This window comes from Anomaloglossus baeobatrachus, chromosome 1 (assembly GCF_048569485.1).
Source record: "Anomaloglossus baeobatrachus isolate aAnoBae1 chromosome 1, aAnoBae1.hap1, whole genome shotgun sequence".
Taxonomy (NCBI): domain Eukaryota; kingdom Metazoa; phylum Chordata; class Amphibia; order Anura; family Aromobatidae; genus Anomaloglossus; species Anomaloglossus baeobatrachus.
The window spans coordinates 57,163,196-57,175,542 of NC_134353.1; the positions used below are offsets into that span (position 1 = coordinate 57,163,196).

Here is a 12,347-nt window from a genome sequence, read left to right on the forward strand (position 1 = left end):
TACGTCACATGAAAACCTTCTGCCTAATACAGGTTTTCAAAATTTAGTGTTTGTTGCTCATGGCAACAGTGTTCTACGCACGTAGGAAACCAAAGTGGCGGAGTCTAATGCGATATTCACAGCAACTGAGCAGAGGGATGAAATTCTTGTTTTTGCAGGGAACGTCCATGAAGGATATTCATGGTGATATGTTGCAGACATTGGGGGTTCAATTTCATTCCAAGGAAAAGGGGTGCGGGGGGGGGATCCTGCACCGAAGTAAAATTTTCTCTTTATTCCAGCAATTTAAAACCTGGGTACATGTGTAGCTACGCCTTATGCGTTTCGGAGAGACAACAAACGCTCCTTATTCATAGGCAACTTATGAAAACAAGGAGCAGTCAAAAGAGTGGTGGCACAGTGGTTCTCCTCATCCAAAGAAGTTCAGGGTGCAAAAAATCAGCCACCAAGGTGATTGAGTCTGTGTTCTGGGATAAGGAGGGTGTGCTGCTAGTGGACTACCTTCAAAAGGGTTCCACCATCAATGCAAGGTATTACAGTGAACTTTTGGTCCAATTGAAGGCAGCTCTGAAGGCCAAAAGGCACGGCAAGCTGTCCAAAGAAATCTTGTTCCGGCAAGACAACGCCTCCGCTCACACTGCACAACCGACCATGTCAAAACTGGCAGAGCTGGGTTTCCAGCTGGTTGACCACACAACTTACACACCAGATCTAGCTCCCTTTGGCTATCATCTGTTTCAAAAACTGATGAAACACATCAAGGTACCAAATTTCACACCATTTCTGATGACATGGCTGCTATGGATGTCTGGTTTGAGGCACAACCAAAATCCTTTTTGCTAGGCTTACAGAACATGGAATACTGATGTAAGAAGTGTGTTATCAGTGGAGAGTATGTGCAATAAATGTAAAGCTTCATCAACCTATCTTTTTTCTTTCTGGGTAAAGCCAAAGACTTAAAAGCCCCTTTTATATTAACAGCCCCTCTTATATTAACAAAATTATATAATTTTCCAGTTGCCACCGAAGCTTTTTAAGAATAATAACTTTGTCCTTTCAAGACCAGTTTTCACCAGGCTCATTATCATCACAAACAGGATTACAATGTGAGGTAACTGTTCTATAGGCAGCTTATAACATGGATCCTCCAATCACAGCTCCCCCAAACTCCTCTTCATAGTAACCTTTGCACATGCTCATTAGAAGCCTTCAAAACAAAATATAGGGTTCGCGTCTGTAGTACTGCTTATGTATGTGTGCATTTTGTGAAAGAATCGGAAGAAAAGGAGTCCAAAAAAAAAGCCTCAGTGGCCAATGTGAAAATTGCACTAAAAATTAAAAATGAGAATTCTAAAAATTGTAGTCTTGAGTGGGACGGGTGGAAACAAAAAAAAAAAATTCACACAAATTGCTTGATATAAAAAGGGCTATATATTTTTCTGATTGTATTGCTTAATACTCATCCGCGTGGCAAGTGTAAGTTTCGTGATTTATCTTCACAGTCCAGAAAACCACTTTGAAATTGTTGGCACGTAGCAAAACCACACCCAAAAAGTGGCAGTCATGATGTGGGACTACCATATGACAGGACTACAGGATGATCAGAGGCCTGTGGACTGGAATATTTGATACTTTAAGTTAAGATAAGAAACTTTATTGATCCCACAGTGAGGAAATTTGCACATTGTTGTCTGGCCTTAGGGTACCGTCTCACTAAACGACGTACCAGCGATTCCAACCACGATACAACCTGGTCAAGATCGCTGGTGCGTCGCTACATGGTCGCTGGTGAGCTGTCAATCAGGCAGATCCCACCAGCAACCAGCCCCCAGCGACTCGTGGAAACTATGCTGCGCTTGGTAACCAAGGTAAATATCGGGTAACCAAGCAAAATGCTTTGCTTGGTTACCCGATATTTACACTGGTTACCAGCGCACACCGCTTAGCTCTGGCTCCCTGCACTCGTAGCCAGGGTACACATCGGGTTACTAAGCAAAGCGCTTTGCTTAGTTACCCGATGTGTACTCTGGCTTCGTGTGCCGGGAGCCAGTACTGGCAGCCGGAGTGTGGCGTACACTAATAACCAAGCTAAATATCGGGTAACCAAGCAAAGCGCTTCGCTTAGTTACCCGATGTGTACCTTGGCTACGTGTGCAAGGTGCCGGCTTCTAGAAGCTGCGGACGCTGGTAACCAAGGTAAATATCGGGTAACCAAGCAAAGCCTATGCTTTGTTACCAAATGTGTACCTTGGTTATCAGCGTCCACAGAAGCCGGCTCCCTGCACATTCAGATCGTTGCTCTCTCGCTGTCAAACACAGCGATGTGTGCTTCACAGCGGGAGAGCAATGAGCAACAAATGAACCAGAGCAGTGTGTAACGAGCAGCAATTTCACAGCAAGGGCCAGCTCGCTGCTTAGTGTCACACTCAGCGAGATCGCTGATGAGGTCACTGGTACGTCACAAAACCTGTGACTCAGCAGCGATCTCGCTATGTGAGAAGTACCCCTTAGTCTACAAGTCTGCAGATTTGAGAATACTCATATCACTGCGAGGATTCTCCGGTGGCGGCACCAGAAGCATAACCACAAGTATGATTTGCATACGTGCGGTCACATACCAACTAGACGTGTGCGGCGTCCTTCTTTACAAGGGTATTGAGCAAGTCTAGTCAGAATGTGGTCAAAGTATGACAATTAGACACTTGTGGTCTTATGTCCTCCCGCTTCAGACACTGGAGAATCTTCACAGCGCGCAGTGTGTGCAATATGAAGATTCACAAGTCAAAGTGCCAAAAGAATGACCGCAGACTTGTACCCCAAGGCTGGACAACCCCTTTAAGAAAATCAGACTATGAATCCAAGCTTGCGCTGTGGTCCACAGATTTGGAGAGCCATGTGTTGTATCAGATTTCCAGAAACTGAAGTGTCTGAGCAGTATCAAATGAAGTGGAGGGGAGTAGTGATCATGCTGAAAATCATAAGCGGTCCTAGATCAGACTATTCCCATATATGTAGCCCGAATGTATGAATTTCAGTATTGTAGGCATTAGATGAGACTTTCCTCGTGTCATCCACAGTGTTGCGTGTACAGACATTACTGTGCGTCTCGCTGTATACCGCCAAAGACATGTATTCCTAGTACCAACAATCTAAATATTTGCCGATTGTCGGCTCCGGCTGTAAGTTGCAGAGGAGGGTGAGAGTCCCAACATATACACATCACTACAACTACAGAATTAAAACAAAAAAAAAAAATAATAATTCTATTATATTTTTTTATATATATATATATTATATATTTGATTCTATTTTTTATATTGTATTATATATTAGAGATTTTTTTTATATTTTATCATATATTAGATTCTATTTTTATATAAAAATATAATCTTATATAATATATTTTATTTTTATTATATATATATATATATATATATATATATATATATATATATATATATATATATATATATATATTATATAGATTATATTTTATATTTCATTATATATGTTAATAGGATACATTTATGATAAAAATAATTTAGAATGTTAATTCATATATATTTCTTAAAAATTATGAATTTAATAATTAAATATATATTTATTTTCTTGGAATGTTTATAAGATTTAATATATTTATTTTAAACTACATATAAAAAAAAAAAAACATAAGTTAATACGATAAATGATAAAATAACACTTTAGAATATTAATAATAAAAAATAAAAAAAAAAATATATATGAATTTAAGAAAATTCAGTTGGTTCCCCAGCTGAATATTCATTTCCGCCTCCTGTTTACCCAGAAAAACCTCTTGAAACATCCCGTCTGGAATGATTTAACCTACATTTTTTTTTCTGCTTGGGGCGGTAAAATGTAAATAGTACAATTTATTAGTTCACACATCAAGTCTCCTTCACCAAGGAGGAAGCTCTCAATACACTGAAAAAAAGACGTTAGTCTCCAAATTGGACAAATAATCCTTAGGCACAAAAACTGGTTTTCCTGAAGCATATGGGGACACCAGGTGCCGGCATGAAGATCATTGGCATGGAAAACACAAGACAATGGTACAGGTGTCCCTGTAGACCCCCACGGGGTATCTGGCTCCCTTAATGGATTATGTAGCTTGGCTTCCTCCGCAGTGGTTTGGGTTCCTCCTTGCTGTCATTAGGATACCATATTCAGGCTCCTTAATGCAAATTGCACAATTTGGTTTCCCCCTGTGGTAAAGGGTTGCGTACATAGATCCCCCTCCATCCCTGACGTAATGGGGCGCAACAGATGTCCCCACCAAAGTAACTGGATGTAACATTTTGTTCTCCGCCCTCACGTCAAGGTGGTTCAGCAATTTGGTCTACTTGTGCAATGTGGTGACGCATTTTGGAAGCCAACCTTCGTGGCAGTGGGGCGCAGATGTTTTTTTCATCTTATTGCTCAGGTGACATCCAATTTGGTCCCACCGATGTCCATGAAACCCATGAAAAGTGGGTGCTGGTGCAAGCACGACCATTAGAGGAACCAACGTTATAAGCCATCCCAACTTTTAGGGTCTCCAAACACCTAATGGGACAGGGCACAAAACAGTGACTATGGGGGCAGAGCAGTCACAACGTAAATATGGAGTAGTTAGAACCCAAGACTATTTACTCCAACAGGTCGAAAACCAGGTACAATATATAAAGGCGAAACCTCAGTGTTGCGTTCCAGTTCTTCACACCTCCCCCACCGTACAGGACGGGCTCCTACCTGTTTGATGGTGAAGTCGTTAATAAGATGGTGGTTGTGCTCATTTAAGCTGCAGTGCAGAGTTACACAGTCACTATGAAACAGAAGGTCTTGTAGAGTGCTGACCCGCTGCAGACCCAAGGCCCGCTCGATGCCATCTGACAGGTAAGGGTCGTAGAAAATGACATTGAAACCAAAAGTCTTTGCCCTTAGAGCGACCGCTTGACCAACTCGTCCTGTAAGAGAAAAACCAAGGACACATCAATTCACTGAAGACCACAAAATCACGGATAAGTAACATTTATCAGCAGATTGGAATCCAGTCTCTTGCCCAAGCCTAAGTTTCGCTATGCTCGCTTCTTCTGGAGCAAATTGATGGAGCAAGATCCAGGGTTGGGCAATGTACTGCACTATTTTTAACCAGATCTGGAAGCGACCAGAAGCCTGTTTTGGAGGCACCTGTTGACCATCTATGTAAGCTTTGATTGATCAATTGGAAGATACCATCAGTGGTTAACTAAAGCAGTAGGTAGAAACCGTAGACTACTCAGACCACAGTGCGATATACCCTGAAGTATACAGATGCAGTAATCAATGGCATGCTGCGCCTATAGAATAGCACACTACGCCATCGGTAGTGCATCCAATCCATAGCACAGTGCTGTAATGTGCCGCAGCCAGCATGTTGGTGGCTTTGCTAGCAAACTTAAAGGGAACCTGTCATCAGAAATGTACCTGTAAACCTAAAAGTCTCCCCCTCTGCAGCTCCTGGGCTGCATTCTAGCAGGTTCCTGTACTTTTTGTGGCCCCTTTTAAACCAAATTAAATACTTTATAAACGTGTACCTTTTGCTATGTAAATTTTGTAAATCGTCCATGGGGGCGGGCTCTCTGCTGACCGTTGCTGTTCCTCCAGCACATTGACGCCGTCCCCCCACGCTCCATTTCATCCATCAGGATGCCGCCCACTGCGCCCAAGGTGCCGCCCACGCCAGGATTGCTGGTGACGTGTGTCACAAGCGCGAGATTATGGGCGGCTCTGTGAGTGTCATTGCATCGCAAGTGGTCGCCCATAATCTCGTGGACGCGCTTTCCTTCACTGTCTCCAGCGTTCTGCGCAAGCGCTCGCCGGCCAAATGACCCGACGTCACCTCCTTCCCATCTTACCCTGCAGCAGGGCAAGATGGGAAAGAGGTGACGTCGGGTCATCTGGCCAGCAAGTGCTTGCGCAGAACGCTGGAGGAAGAGGGGAAAGTTGCGGTCACGAGGTTATGGGCGGCACTTGCTGATGACACTCACAGCGCCGCCCATAACCTCGTGCCTGCGCAAAACGTCACCAGCGGTCACACGTGCACACAGTGCACAGTCCCGCTACAGTCGCACAGCGCATGCGCGGGATTACGGGCGCCCAGGGGCGGCGTCCTGAGATATGAAATTCAGCGTTGGGGGGGGGCGGCGTAAATCTGCTGGAGGAACAGCAACGGTCAGCAGAGAGCCCGCCCCCATGGACGATTTACAAAATTTACATAGCAAAAGGTACAAGTTTATAAAGTATTTAATTTGGTTTAAAAGGGGCCACAAAACGTACAGGAACCTGCTAGAATGCAGCCCAGGAGCTGCAGAGGGGGATACTTTTCAGTTTAAAGCAAATTTTCTGATGACAGGTTCCCTTTAAAAAGGGAACGTTAGGCTTTTGCTATAATCCAAGAACAGCATGATGTAGAGGCAGACTCCGGTTCTAGAGATGTGTCACTTACTGGGCCGCAGCTCTGCTGTCAGCGGGCATGTAGCAGACCTGAATTGCCGGGGGACTGCACGGTCAAAAAAAAAATGCATGCGTTTTTGATGCAAACTTTTTTTTTTTTTTTTAACAAACGCAGTGTTTACAGTTGTCCAGTCTGCCAGAGAATGCAATTTTTTTTTCTGCACTGCACCGAATGCAGTGAGAGCACATACCCTATATGCTGGCGATATGCGGTCATTGCGTTCTGTGGTGATTGTTTTTCACTTGCATGTGGTATAATGGGTTTTGTTGAGGCACAGTATGGGGGTTATATTCGTCATTACCTGCACGGTTTCCTATTTTGCCCTTGGTCTTGCTATAATAATCTGCTCAGTAACAGACTAACCAAATAACTCTGTATGACAGATTAATATTTATAAAATTAACTTTTTCATGAGATTTCTACATTTTCTGTACTTTATTTTTAATTACAGAGAGTGAATCGTGTTTATAGGCTCTGACAGTGCCACAGGGGCCCCTGCATCATGCTGGGCGAGCAAGTCGAAATTTTGCTTAGGGCACATAGGACTCTAGTTATGCCATTGCCCCTGCTTGTATATTTCCGGCATTTCTCACCCCCCCATGTAAAGACGAAGATGCCAACATGTATTTCTGACCTTGTGATGCCGGCAATACAAAACTAGAAAAAAAAACCAAAAAAAAAAAAACTTAATCCTCACTAATCTTCATAAAGCATCGCACGGCAGCTCCCGGGGGGCGCAGCATCACACGGCGGCTCCCGGGGGGCGCAGCATCACACGGCGGCTCCCGGGGGGCGCAGCATCACACGGCGGCTCCCGGGGGGCGCAGCATCACACGGCGGCTCCCGGGGGGCGCAGCATCACACGGCGGCTCCCGGGGGGCGCAGCATCACACGGCGGCTCCCGGGGGGCGCAGCATCACACGGCGGCTCCCGGGGGGCGCAGCATCACACGGCGCCTCCCAAGGGGGGGGGGGGCGCCGCATCACACGGCGGCTCCCGGGGGGGGGGGCGCAGCATCACACGGCGGCTCCCGGGGGGGGGCGCAGCATCACACGGCGGCTCCCGGGGGGGGGGCGCAGCATCACACGGCGGCTCCCGGGGGGGGGGGGGGCGCAGCATCACACGGCGGCTCCCGGGGGGGGCGCAGCATCACACGGCGGCTCCCGGGGGGGGGCGGTTCGCAGCATCACACGGCGGCTCCCGGGGGGGGGGCAGCATCACAAGGCGGCTCCCGGGGGGGGGGGGGGGGAGGCGCAGCATCACACGGCGGCTCTCGGGGGGGGGGGGGGCGGCGCAGCATCACACTGCGGCTCCCGGGGGGGGCGCAGCATCACACGGCGGCTCCCGGGGGGGGGGGGGCGCAGCATCACACGGCGGCTCCCGGGGGGGGGGCGCAGCATCACACGGCGGCTCCCGGGGGGGGGGGGCGCAGCATCACACGGCGGCTCCCGGGGGGGGGGGCGCAGCATCACACGGCGGCTCCCGGGGGGGGGCGCAGCATCACACGGCGGCTCCCGGGGGGGGGGCGCAGCATCACACGGCGGCTCCCTACACCTAAGGACTAGTGTGAAAATTCAAAGATTTTTAATATTTTTCACTATGTAAATATTATGTCAATTATCTTTATTTTGCCAGACAGTCCTGGTTTGTTTTTTGTTATGTTTTTGAATGTCCCAGCAATTTTGTGATGACCACATGAGGCTGAAAAGGAGAGCGATTCACATAAAACTAAAACCAGTGTTTCCAGCTAATATGGTAAAAACCGTGATGACTAAATGGTGCATAAAGTGCCAGTTTCAATATTTAAATATGTGAACTAAGGATATTTTTCTCATCACTTTTCTTTTGCTAATAAATAATAATAATAATAATAATAATAATAATAATAATAATAATAATAATAATAATAATAATAATAATAATAATAATAATAATAATAAATAAAATATATAATTATATATATAACCAAGAATCATCAAAAACATTAGTGCATGCCCTCATCATCTCCTGCCTCGACTACTGCAACCTCCTGCTCTCTGGCCTCCCTTCCAACACTCTTGCACCCCTCCAATCTAGCCGGAACTCTGCGGCCCGCTTAATCCAGCTCTCCCCCCCGCTATTCCCCAGCCTCACCACTCTGCCAATCCCTTCACTGGCTTCCCATCGCCCAACTACTCCAGTTCAAAACATTAACCATGACATACAAAGCCATGCACAACCTGTCTCCCCCCTACATCTGTGACCTAGTCTCCTGGTACCTACCTGCACGCAACCTCAGATCCTCACAAGATCTCCTTCTCTGCTCCTCTCTTATCTCCTCTTCCTACAATCGCGTACAAGATTTCTCCCATACTCTGGAACGCTCTACCTCAGCATATCAGACTCTCCCCTACCGTGGAAAGCTTCAAGAGGAACCTCAAGACCCACCTCTTCCAACAAGCCTACAACTTACAATAGCCCTCAGTCCAGTAGACCACTGCGCAACCAGCTCTGTCCTCACCTATTGTACCATCACCCATTCCCTGTAGACTGTGAGCCCTCGCGGGCAGGGTCCTCTCTCCTCCTATACCAGTCTGTTTTGTACTGTTAATGACTGTTGTACGTATACCCTCTTTCACTTGGAAAGCGCCATGGAATTTAATAATAATAATAATAATAATAATAATAAAAATAATATATTATAATATTAGAATATTATAATATTTTAAAATAAATATTAATACTAATAATAATTACACTAATATATATAATTTTACACACACACACACACACACACACACATATATAAAAAAAAAAGTGAAAACGTCTTTTTCAAATGACAGAGGTTCCCAAGTTAAAAGGGAAGCAGCAGTAGGTGTATTTACCCACACACAGTCAACGTGTTACTTGATAAATTCCCCCAGTGATGGCAGGCAGCTAGAATAATATTTCTGGCAGCCTACCACCAACACCACTTGAGGCATCTTAATCCTTCCTGCCGCCACTGAGGCAGACCTGAAATATTCAAGCTGCGCGCCATCACCACCAGAAGGAGCCCAGCTATTCTAGTTTCCCCAGTAACCACTAGAGGGAGCCCAGTTATTCCCGTTTCCCTCACAATCACCACTAGAGGGAGCCCAGTTAATTCAGTCACTACTAGAGGGAGCTCAGTTATTAATTTTCCCCCACAGTAGCCACTAAGGCTAGGTTCACACACTGCGTTTTTTTGACGCTGCGTTTGTGCGTTTTTTGTGGCGAAAACCGCACAAAAACGCACCCGCGTCAAAAAACGCGGCCAAAAACGCACGCGTTTTTGCCGCGATTTGGTGCGTTTTTGCTCACTGCGTCTTTATGCATTTTTTTTTTCAGTGAACAAAAAAAAAAAAAAGGGTCTGATGTCATTTCCTTCTTCAATATGTTCTTCATTCTCCACTAGTGTATGCAGGAGAGAAGACAGCTGCAGAACTACAAGGCTCAGCATCCTCCATCCAATAGTGTATGCAGGAGAGCAGACAGCAGCTGCAGAACTACAAGGCTCAGCATGCTCCATCCAGGACTGTATGCTGGAGGGAGAGTCAGGGGGAGCAGAACTACAAGGCTCAGCAGCCTCCATCCAATAGTGTATGCAGGAGAGCAGACAGCAGCTGTCGAACTACAAGGCTCAGCATCCTCCTTCCAGGACTGTATGCAGAATTTCTTTGCCCCCCCCAAACAAAAATTTTTGTATGCTAGCCGGGTACAGCAGGCAGGTACGGGCTGCCCCCAACCCCCAGCTGCCTATTTGTACCCGGCTGGGAACCAAAAATAGAGAAGCCTTTTTTTTTTTTTCAAATTATTTCATGAATTTCATGAATTAAGAAAAAAAAAAAAAAAAAAAACAAAAAACGACGTGAGCTTTGCTTAATTTTTGTGTCCAGCCGGGTACAACTAGGCAGCTGGGGATTGGAATCCACAGTGCAGGGTGCCCATGCTTTCTGGGCACCCCCGCTGCGAATTGCAGTCCGCAGCCACCCCAGAAAATGGCGCTTTCATAGAAGCGCCATCTTCTGGCGCTGTATCCAACTCTTCCAGCTGCTCTGATACCGGGTGGCTCACTGGGTAATAATGGGGTTAGGGCTAGCTGTATATTATCAGCTGGCCCTAAGCCCGAAATTCATGGTGTCACGCCAATATTAGACATGGCCACCATGAATTTCTAGTAAAAATAAAAAAAACAACAAATATTTTTATTAGAAATAAAACACCACAATTAGTGACTCCATTTAGTGTGAAATAAAGAACCCCCTCCACAGTAATCCTGGGTCAAGGGTCCCGCGCCGTCCAATCCGGATCCAATATCATCTGATCGGTTTGCTGGAAGGCAAAGTGATCAGATGATGTGTCAGGATCAAGTGCCTGAATCACATCACACATCAGCTGATTGTATAAATGCCGTTTATACAATCAGCAGATGCATCGGTGCAAAAAAAAAAACAAAAAAAAAAACACTTCTGCGCTGATTACCGGCAGCTCCTAGAGAGAGTCTGATCCCGTCCGATCGCTGCAGCAGCTGCCGGTAATCAGGGATGAAGTCTCCTGACGCATCTGCTGACAGGTTAAACCGGCCGGCCGCTGGCGTCACCCCGAGACTTACGATCAGCTGATGCGTCAGGTGACTGCATCAGGTGACTGCATCAGGTGACTGCATCAGGTGACTGCATCAGGTGACTGCATCAGGTGACTGCATCAGGTGACTGCATCAGGTGACTGCATCAGGTGACTGCATCAGGTGATCCATCGCCAGGTCCTGCATCCTGCAGGCATACGTACCCGGGGAGACTGCACACAGCAGGAGCGGCGGTACCGGGAGGAGGAGCTGGGAGCGGACATGGCACCGGGAGTCTGCAGACCGGTGAGTATGACTTTTTCTACTGTTCTTTTAATTTCGCAGCCGCTTCCACCTCCTGCCCGTACATGGCGCCGCACGGCAGCTGACATGCCCAGGACGGGAGGTGGAAGCAGCGGTGACGGTACTGGGAGGATTCACGCTTCTGTTTACTGACAGAAGGAATCCTCTTCCTGTACACGTCACTTTACTACCCACCTCCTGCATTTATAGCTGCGTTTTTGGACTTAGAAACGCACCTATTTGCGTTTCTCATTGCGTCTTTCAACATCCCATTGCACTCAATGGATGAAAAGCGCAGTGAAAAACGCGGGAATAATTGACATGCTGCGTTTTTGTGGCACCACAAAAACGCAGCTGAAAAAAACAAAACGCTGTGTGCAGACAGCAAAAATGAAAACTCAGACTTTGCTGGGGAAGCAAAGTCATGCAGTTTTCTGACCAAAAACGCATCCAAAAACTGCGCAAAAACGCCGCGAAAAACGCACTGTGTGAACTTACCCTAAGAGGGAGCCCAGTTATTCCAGTTTCCCCAGTAACCACTAGAAGGAGCTCAGTTATTGGTTTATCCAGTCACCACGAGAGGGAGCCCAGTTATTCCAAATTCCCCACATCGCTTAAAGTGGAAGCTTTACCATTCAACATGCCTGCCGCCTCCACTACGGGCAGCCTTTGTATTCTGGGCCATTAGTCAGGCAGGTTTACAAATTACTGAGACAAATCCACATGTAAGGGATCTTCCCAAAGGACATTTGTGCATGGTGAAGATGGGGCGATGCCTCCTACAGATAAGCTAAGGAAAATAAAACTAAAAAAGGTTTTCGTTACAAGTGGAGATGTGGTGGGAGTGATGGCTTCCCGATCTGGACTCCGTCTGGTGAGGTGAAGTTTTCATGGAGCGAGTCACAAATCCAGGTGTTTGATGAATGTCCAGATTTTTTAAGTTATTGGCAATAGGACTCAATTTAAGGATGTTCTCGTCATCCTTAA

General features: G+C 46.3%; 1 protein-coding gene across 9 annotated transcripts in view; it reads right to left on the minus strand.

Moving 5' to 3' along the window:
• Positions 1-12,347, minus strand: part of CTBP1 (C-terminal binding protein 1) — a 676,340-nt gene that overhangs the window by 18,082 nt on the left and 645,911 nt on the right. For all 9 annotated transcript variants that reach the window (XM_075346797.1, XM_075346799.1, XM_075346798.1 and 6 more), the window contains one exon: positions 4,750-4,964. In XM_075346797.1, coding sequence (XP_075202912.1) covers positions 4,750-4,964 — 215 coding nt within the window. The remainder of the gene's footprint in view (positions 1-4,749; positions 4,965-12,347) is intronic.